The sequence below is a fragment of the Physeter macrocephalus genome, chromosome 11 (assembly GCF_002837175.3).
Source record: "Physeter macrocephalus isolate SW-GA chromosome 11, ASM283717v5, whole genome shotgun sequence".
NCBI lineage: Eukaryota > Metazoa > Chordata > Mammalia > Artiodactyla > Physeteridae > Physeter > Physeter macrocephalus.
Window position 1 is genome coordinate 169,711,237 of NC_041224.1, and position 14,350 is coordinate 169,725,586.

Sequence of the window (14,350 nt, forward strand, 5' to 3'; positions counted from 1 at the left end):
ATTACACAATTATTTCAACAGAGAAAGCATTTGACAAAATCTGACACCCTTTTAAGATCAAAAACACTCAACAAACTAGAAATACTTCTTCACCCTGATAGAGGCCATTTATGAAAAACCCACAGCTAACATAGTACTTAGTGGTGAAAGACTGAAAGCTTTGCCCCTAAGACAGAGATCTCTGCCCTGGTCACTTCTATTCAACATTGTACTGGAGGTTCTGGCTAATGCAATTTGCCAACAAAAAAGAAATGAAAGGCATTCAGATTGGAAAGGAAGAAGTAAAACTATCCTATTTACAGATGACATGATATATTTAGAAAACCCTAAAGAATCCATAAAAAATTATTAGAACTTATAAATGAGCACAGCAAGGTTACAGGATAAAAGATCAATATACAAAAGTCAGTTGTGTTTTCTATACACTAGCAATGAAGATTCTGGAAATTAAACTAAGAAAACAATTCCACTTATGATAGCATCCAAAAGAATAAAACTTAGCAATAAATTTAACAAAAGGAATGTAAGACTTGTACACCAAAAACTAGAAAACATTTCTGAAAGAAATTAAAGAAGACATCCCATGTTCGTGGACTGGAAGACTTAAGATTGTTAAGATGGCAATACTCTGCAAACTGATCTACAGATTCAACATAATCCTTATCAAATTCAACATAATCCTTATCAAATTCCCAGCAGGCTTTTTTTTTTGGGTACTAATTGACTGTTTGATCCTAAAATTTATATGGAAATGTAAGGGACCCAGAAAAGCCAAAACAATCTTGGAAAGAAAAAAGTTGGAGGATTCACACTTCCCAATCTTAAAACTTACCTCAAAGCTACAGTAATAACGACAGGGTAGTACTGGCATAAGGACAGACATACAGACCAATGTAATAGAATTGAGAGTCCAGAAATAAACCTTTACATTTATATTCAATTAAATTCAACAAAGACATCAAAACAATTCAATGGGGAAAACTAGTCTTTCAACAAATGGTGCTGGAAAACCGGATAGCCACAGACAGAAGAAAGAAGTTGGACCTCTACCTCACACTATATACAAAAATTAACTCAAAGTAGATCACAGACCTAAATGTAAGGGTTAAAACTATAAAACTCTTTTTAAATGTTAAAAAAAGATCTGTGACCATGATGAGGCAACAGTTTCTTAGATACAACACCAAAAGCACAAAAGAGAAAAAAATAGATAAACTAAAATTAATCCAAATTTAAAACTTTTACATTTCAAAGGACACCATCAAGAAAGTAAAAAGACAACCCATAGAATGGGAGAATATATTTTAAAACCATATAGCTGTAAAGGGACTTGCATCTAGAATAGAAAATGAACAATTATAACTCAATAATAAAAAGACAAACTACCCGATTTTAAAATGGGCACAAGATCTGAATAGACATTTTTCCAAAATTGTTCAACATCATTAGTCATTAGGGAAACAAGTTAAAAACCGCAGTGAGATACCATTTCACACACACAGTAGGATGCCTGTGATCAAAAGAACAGAAAAGCATTGACAAGGATGTGGAGAAACTGGAATCCTTCAGAATCATACAGCCACTTTGGAAAACAGTTTGCAGTTCCCCAAAAAGTTAAACACAGAGTTATCACGTGACCCAGTAATTTCACTCCTAAGTATGTACCCAAGAGAAATGAACACATACATCCACCCCAAATCTGGTACACAAATGTTCATGGCAGCATTATTGATAATAGCCAGAAAGTAGGAACACCCTCACGTCCATCAACTGATGCGTGGATTAACAAAATGTGCAAAATGTGGTACCTTCATACCACAGTGGAATATTATTCAGCCATAAAAAGGAACGATACATGCTGCAACATGTGAGAACCCTGGAAACATGCCAAGTGAAAGAAGCCAGACACAAAACATCACATGTTATGACATTATATTTATCTCAAATGTCTAGAATAGGCAAATCTCTAGACAAAAAGTAGATTAGTGACTGGCTAGAGCTGGGGGCGTGGGCATTAATCAAATAACAGGAAGTGAGTGTTAATGAGTACTGATTTCTTTCTGGGGTGATGAAAATGTTCTAAACTTGACTGGTGATGGCTGCACAACTCTGAACCACTGAATTGTACACTTAAAAGGTTGTATTTAATGGGATGTAAATTATATCTCAATAAAGTTGTTTTTTTAAAAAGCTGTAGAGAATATTTGTAATATGAAAAACTGAAACAACACAGATGTTCCACAGGCAATTCGTTCAAACATATCCATAAGGCACACCACTGTGCAGCCCAGGTTGGTTTGAACCCTGGTCCCAAAAATACATCTGTAAAATTTGTTAACTAACTCAAGCGGCAGGAGGGTGGCTGGTTTTATTTTTTGCTTTATATTTTTCTTTATTTTCCAAATAGTCTATACTCAACATACAAGCGAAGAATAAATGTTTAGGGGCTTCCTTTGTGGCGCAGTGGTTAAGAATCCGCCTGCCAATGCAGGGGACATGGGTCCGGGAAGATCCCACATGCTGTGGAGCAACTAAGCCCGTGCGCCACAACTACTGAGCCTGTGCTCTACAGCCTGCGAGCCAGAACTACTGAGCCCACGTGCCACAACTACCGAAGCCCGCGCGCCTAAAGCCCGTGCTCTGCAACAGGAGAAGCCATCGCGATGAGAAGCCCGCGCACCGCAACGAAGAGTAGCCCCGCTCGCCGCAAAGAGAGAAAGCCCGCGTGCAGCAACAAAGACCCAACACAGCCAAAAATAAAATAAATTTAAAAAAAAATAAATTTTTTAAAAAATTTAAAAAAGAAAAAAAACTGTGCACTTTCAGATCAAAGGTCAGAATGAGAGGCGGCTGGTCCCACATAGCGCAGATAGGAAAGCACACAGGCACAGCCGTTCTGCAGCACAGTCTGGAAATACTTCTTTTCTGACCCAGAAACTCCACCTCTGGAAACCTCTCCTAGGGAACTCATTAAGAACAAGCACAAAGACCAGGCTGAGAGGGCATTCATCACAGCTTTATATGTAACAGAGAAAAGCTGAAAACAACATACATGGCCCAAAATAGAGGCTTCTTAGTTAAATATATTATAGCTTATCCATGCAATGAAATGCTGCACAGCTGCTAAAATGTTGCAGAAATTTATCTGTTGTTGCAGAAAGTGACAGCAGGTCACAAAGCAGTATATGTGAAATAATCTCATTTTATTAAAAAAAAAAAGCCACATGCATGATAAGTATAGAGAAGATCTAGAAGGAAACACACTAAGATGTTAACAGAGGTTGGCTTTGGGTAGACAGGGTGATGGATATTTTATGTTCTTTTGACTGGTCTGTATTTCTTATTTTTATACAATGCACATGTATCTTGTCTGTATTAAGAAGAAGAATAAAGGGAAATTATGGGGGAAGAGGCAAGAGGGCAACCCAGGACAGCTAGAAGCACCACCAGCTGCCCAAGCAAAGGAGCATGACACGCGGGGCCATGGGGTGGGCTGAGACCATCACAGCCACGGCTGCTCCCAATCTCAGGATACCTGAGGCCAAGACTACACAAACTCCCGTTTGCTGACCTCAGATTTATATATTTAAAAGCATTTTCCCATTCTGTCTTCTTCATTCTTCTCAGTATTCTTGTATCATTATCTCCATTGTGTAGATAAGAAAAGTGAGACTTAGATTAACTTACTTAAGAATCACGGAATAGCATCAAAGATTAGCAGGTTATCTGACACCAGAATTCCATCAGTGACATCCCTACTCCAACTGAAAGGCAGCTCAAGAAAGCAGAAATCGTATGGATTCCGGAGTCCACAGGCCTTGATTTGAATCCCACCTCACCTCTGAAATTCAGGTTTTCAACCCCTCCGCAGGGAATGCTAATCCTTAGGGCACAGGATTGTTCTCGGGGCAAAGTGCAATCATGCAGGTAAATCTGAAAGCGTCATGCCTGGCTCCTGGGAGGGCTCAACAAATGCTGATCCAAGAGGAACCCCAACCTCTCAGGGCAGCCGAACCCTGAGGTGGCTGTGTCTGTTAGAAAGATCTCCAGATATGGGAATACTGCTGGACTTCGTGCCGTTTCCGCTGCCTGGCCTGGCCCTATCCCCGAGGCCAGAACAGTCAAGTCCTTCTTCGCCTAAGAGCCCTCCACGCAGGCAAGGTCGGCTCCTCCATCCTTGGAGACTGCCGGATGCTGTCTGGTCCCAAGGCCACCTCCAGTCCACAGTGACTCTGTCACAGAGCAGTCACCCGGCTCCTCCTCGACTGTCCCTTTTCCTTTTCCCCTGCAGGGATCGCCTCCAAGGAGAAAGGGCAGAAAGAGCCCCAGCCTCTTTGACAAGAAGGCGCCTACTCAGAGGACCCCCTGCTGTGTCATCTGTCACGGACATTTACCCTCCCTCTCATTCCCCTGAAGGGCCCACCCTCTTTGTCACAGCCTTCATGCAGGTCCTGGGCCAGTTACAGGGCATGTCGCTGGCCACCGTAACTACATTGAGGGTGGGAATGGGACCCAGGCAGGGTCAACAAGACCCAGTGACAATCTGCCTGAGATTCCTAAGACTTACGCCTAAGAGAATCAGGGTCTGGAGCTTGAGCTGGGAAGCAACACAGGGTAAGATGTGCTGGGAAAAGGGGAGAAAGCGTCCATGCCTTTGAGCCCTGAATCCAGCTGCCCCCGAAGTCAGATTGAGTTGGGTTTTCTTTCACCTACAACTGAAAGGCCCTAACCCCCAGATCTCAGCAAAACTTCAAAACGCGTCTTCAGCGTGGGTTTACCCTCTGCACGCGCTCAGCGCAGGGGCTCTGGCCTTGGGGGATGGAGTCTGAGTCGCTGACTTGGATGGGCACTTGTGCCCCCATCCTCTAGGTGAGCCCAGCATACCCGTTCGCTACATCTGCTGCGCAGCGGGCTCGGGCTGGGCAGAGCTGATGACATGGACACGCTGCCACTGGTCCAGCCCCTCCCCCTCCCACCACGTCCCAGCAGCTGTCGTGCCTCTCTCACGGCACTCTCTCCCACCGAGCGCACAAGCGACCTGAGAGCCTCTCTGCCACCCAGTGTCTACGTGAGCTGCCTCAAGAGGCAAGCCCTGGTCACCAGGCCCGCGCCTGCAGCTGTCAGCTGAGCATAGGTGCCGGCTGGTCCGGAAGACGTCAACCCACGGCCCGGAGAGGGCAGGGGCCCTAGTGTCCGAGGGGACCAGCGCTGCCTACCCCGCAGATGCCTCTGGCACTGGCGGAGCATGGCCAGCCTGGACCCAACCCACCACATGCAGGCTCCCCTGGGGGCAGCAGACCAACATCCCTGAGGATGGAGCCCCCATCAGGGCCCCCAGGCGAAAGCCCCCAACAAACATGTCTCCCCTTTGCCAGGGGAATCTGGGCTGCTCCTAACAGACAATATTCCAGGAGGAAAAATGAGGCAGAAAGGTAAACCACCTTCCAGGAACCTCACTCCTCGAGTCACCTCGTCGGGAGTCTGGCCTCACCTTGACACCGAGGGCTGTTACGATTAGCCCCCAAGGAGAAAGAGAAGATACACCCTTCTTCTCCCGTCTCTTATATTTCATGGGTGGGGGGCGGGGAACCCTGGTTAAAGATATTTGTTTCCTCTGTGGCCGCAACATGTGACCGCCTTCTTGGGAGCACGGCAGTACTCAAGTCATAACTACCCACAGCCTGAACAATTTCCAACTCAATTTATTTCAGGCCTTTTTCGATACCACCCAGCGGCCCAGGACTGAGCAAAGTGTGGTGGAGAAGCCCGTGAGCAACACCTAACAAAAGCCCCTCAACACTGAACCCTGTCCCTTGTGCTGATTTATCTGAATTCTGCTCTGGTAGGAGGCCCACGGAGGACAGCGAGCAATTCCCAGGGGCCTCTTCCCGAAACGTTTCGCCAGTGAATGTTTTAAGTCTCTGTCCTCTGGCCTAACGACTGATTACTGCAAGCTGAGGTCCGTGGGTGCGAGAAGACACTGGTTTTCAAGCTGGGGAGGGCAAGGCTGAGATCCACACCTTTCTGGAGATGGGTTCTGTGTTTGAAGACGAGTGCTTACAAGCTTAAGGGAACAGGCAGCACTTCTGAAAGCCCCTGAGAGCTCCCTCGCCCCTCGGCGCTGCCCACGGAGAGGCGGGCGCCTTGGCTCCTTCTTGACACCACGCCCCAAGACCCGATGCTCAGGGCACACAGTGGGCAGACCGAAGAGGGCTCTGGGGCCAGTCTCACAAGAGGAAGGAAGTAACACATCCGAGGGGAGGCCATTATATGATTCTGTTACCACATCCTCAGTGCTGTTCTCATCACACCCGCCCTTCTGCGAAGCAAGAGGCCCACAAGGTCTGCAGACTCCAGGGAAGGGGAGGCCTCTGGCCAGGAAGTGAAGTCCAGTCAGCAGAGACGAGCCCTCCTCCCTGGAGCCCAGCAGAGATGGTTTCTCCTCCTCCGCTATCTCCTCTCTTATCAGCCAGTGTATTTAGCACGTTCGTTCCTTACGAAGACAACTATCTGGGAATTGTGTGAATTGTTCTTGCCTCTTAAAGGAACGCTACTTGGGGCTTCCCTGGTGGCGCGGTGGTTGCGCGTCCGCCTGCCGATGCAGGGGAACCAGGTTCGCGCCCCGGTCTGGGAGGATCCCACGTGCCGCGGAGCGGCTGGGCCCGTGAGCCATGGCCGCTGAGCCTGCGCGTCCGGAGCCTGTGCTCCGCAACGGGAGAGGCCACAACGGAGGGAGGCCCGCATACCACACACAAAAAAATAAAAATAAAGGAACGCTACTTGAATCAACTGATCCATCCCAATGTGAATGGCCTTTTGTGATAAAACCATGAATGTGGGTCCAACTCTAAAGACCTCTAACCTTCCGAGCCAGCCCGGGGCACGACTGGTGAAGTGCAGGATGAACTTTGTCTCTGGACCCACCCTCAAGCAGTCCCGTTAGGGTGCCCACTCCACCTGCCCCTGACCACTGGGCGCTCCCCATCCTCCGGCACCAACAGCCGTTCCTCCCTAAGCCTCCAATCTCTGCTTGCTCTCCCACAGCCTGAGCCAAGCCCTCTGCTACACAAGGCAGATACACTAGGGCAACTCTCCCCTCTCCCCACAGCTGGCTGTTACCTGGGGCTTCTGAAGAGATCTACCCATTTGGGTTCAAGCTCCAGGGATGCGTAAGAATAAAAATAGCTAAGCTTTGTTGATCTGCCAGGCACTGTGCTAAGTGCTTTACATGTGTTCACTCATTCCCTACAACAATGCTGTAATGTAGATACTATTATTATCTCTATTTTATAGATGAAAAAATGGAGCCCCAGTGAGGTGAAAGTAATTTGCACAAGATCCTATAGCTAGTAAGTGACAAAGCAAGAGATCAAACCTGGAAGTCTGGCTCCAAAACCCCAAGCTCTGAGCCAGTGTGTCAGAGGAGCAATTTCAAACCCAGGAACAAAGGAGGAATAAAGAAAGTGGAGGAGGCCCCACAAAGCTCCCAACACTATACCGCCTTCTCCACCTGGGCAGACGTCATGCAGCTTGACAGGAACGTTTCCTACCAAGAAACACCTCCACGTCCGGGCCCTGCCTCCAGTTCATTCTGTGCCATTGGGCAAGTCCCTTACCTTCTCTGGCACAGTCTCCCCCGCTGGAAAATAAGACGTTTGTATGAGAGATGGTTGTGAAGGCCCTGTTTATATTTTGGAGTCAGTCCTTCTCTGCTTTGGTACCATGCAATCTGGAAAGGAAGTTTAATACCACGCTGCTGTTTCCAGGTTCATAATTTCCCTCCCCGTGGGCACCAATCCCAAGCCTCAGATCCTACGCATTCCCTTTCATTCACCTGAGCACAGGCTACTTTCTTCTCCCTGCATCCTCCAACAGGTCCCATCTGGGTCCGAGACCAAGCTCTGATGGACGTGTCTAATGAGACGCTTACATGTCCCCCCAGTCTCCTCTTTTTCCCAAGTGCCTGGTGGCCATGGACCTACAGTAACTTCTCACCAATGGACTGTCAGCACGGCTGATGTGTGTTACCTCTGCTCACCCTAGACATCTCTCTCCTTTCCCCTTTCCACGAGCTGCAACACGCCAGCCACCCAGCTTCAGTCATCCATCACACAGATGAGGACTGCGCCCTAGCAGACGGGGGAGGAACAGCAACCTCGCAGAACACAGCTGCCTACCCACCGTGACCAGGTGGGCCATCGCAGGACCTTCACAAGCCTTCCCTCAAATTGGAACCAATGCATTTGTGGTCCCTCTATTACAACAGGGTACATGCCAAGGCTATTTATAAAGGCCATCTCTAGGCAGGCAAGCCACTTACAGCTCCCACTGTCCTAGCTGCAGAAAGTTAGCTGATGTCCAGCAGATCGAAGTCCCAAAATAGACAGTGACCATGTGTTCACTGTTCCCAGGCCTCCCCATTTGGGAAAAGAACATCTGTGGCCATTCGGTGTCCTGGAGATTTCACGTGATATCTCAATCTGTACCCAGAGCAAAGATTTCTACTCACTTGATTAACCCAGTTCTACCAGAAGCTAAAGCGTTTCTCCATGTCTTCTATTCCCATTCTCTGTTTCTCTACTTAGTTTTAAGAGATAGGAGGAAGGCGCTGGGGGAATGGCAGGGGGTGGGGGGGAGTTGAGATCCATTTAGAGGCTCTCTGATAATGGAAATGAACTGAAATGTACAACCTTTGGGGAAGGGATCCATGCCAGCCTCTGTCATGGTGTGATGTCAACATGCTCTTACAGGTAGGTATACCCCATAACTGGCAGCGAGTAAGTCTGAATTATTGAAATATGCTCAGTATGTTACCTCTGGGCAAAGAAAATGCCCCTGACCATGACAGCTAGAAGCAAAGGCACCCAGAATCACCTGAATTACACAATGCGCACCTTGGCAGAAATCTGAGCAAGGGAACCTCTATAAATTTCAATCAGTAATTGAGCACCAATTAGGCACCAGACACCGTGTTAGTTTCTGAGGATGGGAAACAAACAAAACAGTTCCTCCTTGAGTGGAACTCACAGACTGGCAGGAGTGTCTGATCGCAGTACAACTAGTTCTAATATGACGTTTGAGTAGTTCTAACCTACTGGGCTGTGATACTATCAAATGCGATGGCCTCTGAATGGGTGAGCCCCGGAGGGTGTCAGAGAAGACAGGACATGTGAGCTTAAGGGCCAGAACTTACAGCAAGGGACCTGGGCAAGGAGTTAAGGGAGAGGAACGTGAGAGGTGGGGCTGAGAGGAGGGGTGTGGATACAAATCTAGGGTGTTCTCTAGTGACCTGAATGTTTTCCACCTGCCGAAACCTTACCTGGCCTGAGCACCTGCCCATCCACGTGCCAACAGAGCAGAGTAATTAAGAACGTGGGCTTTGGAGCTGAACACTCTTCAGACTGAGTTCCCTCCTACCACTCAGTAGGAGAGCACGGGCTCTGGAACCAGCCACTGAGGCTGAGTCCTGGCTCTACCACTTCCCAGCTGTAGGGCCCCGGGCAGCATATCTAACATCCCTGTGCCTTAGTTTTCTCATCTGTAAAATGGAAAAAATAATAGCGTCTACCTCATAGGGTGATGGTGAAGCTTGGCTGAGATACCCAAATAAGGGCCACAGTACCTGGCACACAATAGGCACCATATCATTCCTAGTAACCTCACCCAGTCTCACTTCCTTTGTCTGTAAATTAGGGGTGTGGAGGATTAAAGAGACAATTAAACCCTAACGCGGTGTTGGCCCATAGGAGGTTCTCATAACTGAGTGATGTTGGCCTCTGATTCCCAACAAGCCGAGGCTGTATTACCTGGCCAGGGGAGTCTGCTCCCGGCCATGGCTGCAAGAGCAGACGTGGGAGTTCATGGACACTGACTCTGGCCGAGAGACTGGGTCGAGTCAGACCTCAGGGGACCATGGAAAAGTTGAGGTGACCTGTGAAAGTGTGCAGGTCAATTCCCCGGCCAACAGCAGCATACAGGTGGCACAGGGGAGGGGCGCGGGCGGGTGCATGCCCATCCAAGGTGCACCTGGGTTTTGCTCCAGCCCAGTCTTACTCTGGTGAAGTGAGGGGACAGCTCTTCCCTTCTCCCATGAGCCAGCCAGTATGTCCCAAGAGCCAAATGCCCCGTGGCTGGGGCCCACTGCTAATCACACACCACCCAGGGCCAGACTTGGGGACCAAGCCTCCTGTCCCCCTTGCCCACTTTGCATGGCAGCCGTGAGACTAAGCCGGTGGTGCCACCTGCAGACAGTCTGCCCCACCAGGCCGTCTCAGAGCCCAAATCAAGACCTGAGCTCTTGGTGCTAATCAGGCCTTAGAGCCACGCCCCACCCCCAAAGGACAAACCAACTCCTGGCTACAAGCCAGCAGGCCCCGGGTCAATCAGGTGACTGGAAACTGCCCGATGAAGCCTTGCTCTTGCTGCACAATATTGTTCCTGGCCGCAAATCTCTCTCTCTCTCACACACATACACAGCTGCCACAAGCCTAAGGCGTGTGAGGTGCTGGGTGAACACCAGCGAGAAAAGAGGGCAGCTGTGTGGCACCGACCTCAGACAGATGCTCGCCCAGGCCCAGGCCCAGGCCCTCAGAACCCCCGAGACAGCCTCAAAGGGCTGTGCCCATTAAACCACCAGAGTGCCCTGTCAGAGTGACAGCATCCTTTCCCAGCCCACAGGGACATTGAGAAGATTAATTAGAGGAACCTAAAAGTGCTTGAGCAAGGTTCCCCAGGGAACTGGGGGAATATGTCACCCCTGCCACAAGGCTCTTTAAGTGTGCCTTGGCTGGGTCTTTGTTCAACACTGCATAGGATAACCAAGGCAGACAGCCGGCTGCAGACAAGTGGCCAGCTCAATGCTGTTCTAGAGGGTCAACCCACCCAGGGCCCGGGGGCCTCTGTGTGGCCACAGTCAGCCACATTGCATGGTTTGGATGGTAGGTGGCAGGAAGGAGAAGAGCGGCTTTCAGAGGGTCTCCTTCTTACTGAGGCCTTTATAAATCTACTTCAAAGTGTCCCTCCTCCTCCAGGAAGCCTTCCTGGCCTTGCTGGCCTACAGTGACCTCTCCTGCCTCTGAAAAGCTGTTACCGGGCCTGGCTTTTTCCATTTGCTGTTTCGTTTGGGGCTGACATTTAAAAATATCATTTAGTAAGTGCTTTACATACAGTATGTGGCTTAATTCTCATAACTCTATGAAGTGGATGTGATTACATTCATTTCATAGATGAGGAAGTAGAAACTTGGAAAGGTCAAATAATGTGTGTGTCCTGGCTTTCTGTCGTTTTTTTTCCCCGTGGGACTGCACTCCCTCACATTAGATTACAAACTCCTCTGTGGCAACCAGGGCAACATTTCCCCCTTCTATCCCCTGAGCCCCTAGGCCCCCAGGTAAACACTGCATGACTGGCTGTTACAGTGACCACTGAGCCTTAATTAACCCAGAGGTGGCACTGATGAATAAAAATGAGGTCAGCCACATGGCCAACTGGCCATATGATAAGGATCCCTGTATATACGCTGTGCGGCATCTTAATTACCAAGAACGGTCCCTGCTTAAGCTGCACATTAATCATCAGGAAACTTTACTGCAATGTTGTTCCTTCGGGGATGACTGAGGAGCTGCAGCTCTAAGGAAACGCCGTGTCGCTGGGCTTAAAGTGATCCAGTGCCTGTGGTGGGGCAACCCCAGGGGCCTCGCCGGGAGCTGCCGGGGTGAAGCCCAGCCAAGGGCACAGGGGTCAAACCGCAGGATCCAGGGAGGCCCTGCAGCTCCAGACAGCGCGACCCGGGGCACGGCCCCCAGGAGAGCAGGTGTGGGCCTCACCTTTGGTGGCGTAGGCGTCCGCGGCCATCCGCAACCTGTAAGGGGGGACGCCCGTCAGCGGCCAGTCTTCCAGGCCCACCCGGGCATAAATGTTGAGTGCGGCTTCATAGTCTCCTTCAACATAATCCAACTTGGCCATGATCAGATTGGACTCTTGTAGGAATTCTGACTAGAAGGAAAAGGAGAGAAAAAAACATTTTCCTACGATACGATGTGTGATGCTCCCACGGGGCCCCGCGGCTCTCCACACCAAGACGGGCGTGGGAGCCTTCCTGGCGGTACTGCCCACAGCGGCCCCAGAGCGGAAACAGCCCACGTGGCCAGCAGCTGATGACGGGGAGGCAAATGTGGTCTTGCCGTCCCCTGGAATATTACTCAGCCATCATCAGGAACGAAGTACTGACCCCTGGGACCACATGGGTGAACCTCAAGAACATGACGCTGAGTGAAAAAGCCAGCCACAGGCGACATATATTGGCCAGAACGGTCGAGCCTGCTGAGGCAGAAGGCAGACTAGCGTTGCCTAGGGCTGGGATGATGGGGGCATGAGAGATGACTGCTAATACTTACAGGTTTACTTCTGGGGTGATGAAAATGTTCTAAAATTGACGTAATGGTTGCACAGCTCCTGAATTGTACACTTTAAATGGATGAATTATATGGCATGTGAATTATACTTCAATAAACCTGCTGTGAAACAGGCTCTCCTCAGGCCTCAGGTTTGGGTCAAGAATGGAAGGCGTGCGTTATGAACAAAACTCACGAGCACCTGTCTCAGAAAAGGAGGCTCCACGGACATCCTGGTGGGTCCTGCCCACAGCACTGGGGGTATACCACAGACTGTAACCCAAATAACCCAAGGAGAGAGGCTTTCTAAATTGGTGCAAAAATCAGGACTTGCTTTCTTTCCAGGGACAAACTTTTCTCGCTGAGCTGTTCCAGCTTGTTATGGTTACTGACCCAGCTCCCTTCCCAGAGGCTGCAAGTTCTAACTCTGATGGGCTCGTCTTCCTCTCCATCAGGAGAGGCTGGCTTCCCCAGTCCACACCCACCAACCTCATCCTCAGCCCATCCTCGAGCCCCACTCATCACTGGGGAAAGAAGAGGCGACCCAGCCATCTGCATAAGGAAAGAGATTTATCACCCTCTTCTAGGCATTCTCATTGGAACCCCAGCTATACAAGGCCGGATTTTTCAGCTTACAGAAGCACACTATGAAGCTGTACTATCCTGTAATCTATGGCTGAGATGGAGAGGGCGACACGCAGGTGACCAGCCAGAGCATGGAGAAGCCGCTGTTTCAGCCAAGGTGGTCGGCTTCCAGGCAGTCGCTGAAAGGGAGCAGGGGCAGCACTGCAGAGGACATAGAACAGGCAAGAGAGTGAAGGGAGCAAAAGGGTTTTACGAGTGGCCCAAGAGAGTGGCACCAATGCACGATGTCAGAATTATATTTGGAAACAGAGAAAGAAATCAAAGCAGATTTAAGAAAAGAGAAAAAGAGCTGTGAAAAAAAAGCATCCACCACAGGGGTTCTCCACCAGGGAAGAGGACAGGGCAGGCTTGGGTATATTGAAAAGGCTTCCCAGGAGATTCCTGTGTCCTCCCTCTTTCCCCAGAACTGAGACCCATAGGCTGAAAAGCAAACTGAAGGGGGAGGGGGAGGGAGTTAGTGTTTGCTGGGCCCAGAGCTTCAGTTTGGGATGATGAAAAGTTTCTGGGGATAGATGGTGGTGACCTGAATATGAATGCACTTAAAACCACTGAACCTAAAAGATGGTTAAAATGGCAAATTTTATGATATTTATATTTTACCACAAGAAAAACGCTTTAAAAATTAAACCCGAAAAAATTTTTAATTAAAAAAAAAGGTAAACTTGAAGGGCCAGATGGAAAATATGCAGGAGCTTGAAGAAAATTCCAAGAGTAGAGGCGCAGTATGGAGAGCCTTGTGGGGGCAAGTCCCATCTATGGCCTTGTGCAGAGGAGGAAACAGCTTGGCCAAGGCCCCTGGGCCGAGGGGGAGAGGGGAGCAGCTCCAGCCCGGTGCCATGTTACCTTGCCTGTGACAAGCGCAACTTTCTTGAGTTGAACCAGAAGCCAGGCCTCCTGACTCCTCGTCCAGGCTCTTTTTGCCACCACATGGCTACCTCGCTCTGGTCTCTCCAGCCTCAGTTCACTTGTGTTTTGTGGGCACCTGTGTCTGCACTGGGCTTTCCCTAGCTCCCAGCTAGGAGACACCTGAACTTAAGGTCAAGAGGAGAGGAAATTTCACATCAGCCAGCCTGAGTGGGTCAACCCGCCCAAGCAAGAGCAATACGACTTTGGAACACTCTTTATGAGGCTGAGGGAGCTAAAAAATGGCAACAGGAGAAAAATTCTCTAGGTAGAACCAAAAAAATAGCAAAAACTGACATGTATCTAGCGCTACTCAGTTGTGAAAGAACTTCTACACCTGAGACTCAAAACGACCTTGAGCTAAATACACTTACAGATAAGAGGTGTGAAGCTCAGAGAGGTTAAGTAAC

The 14,350-nt window shown here is 49.2% G+C and overlaps 1 protein-coding gene across 13 annotated transcripts in view; it reads right to left on the reverse strand.

The window, feature by feature from the left end:
- TTC7B (tetratricopeptide repeat domain 7B) overlaps positions 1-14,350 on the reverse strand; it is a 249,175-nt gene that overhangs the window by 209,776 nt on the left and 25,049 nt on the right. For all 13 annotated transcript variants that reach the window (XR_008618724.1, XR_008618723.1, XM_024130960.3 and 10 more), the window contains exon 3: positions 11,826-11,994. Coding sequence is in view for 11 of the 13 variants with exons in the window: in XM_024130960.3 (XP_023986728.1) it covers positions 11,826-11,994 (169 nt within the window). In the remaining 2 variants the exon portion in view is untranslated. The remainder of the gene's footprint in view (positions 1-11,825; positions 11,995-14,350) is intronic.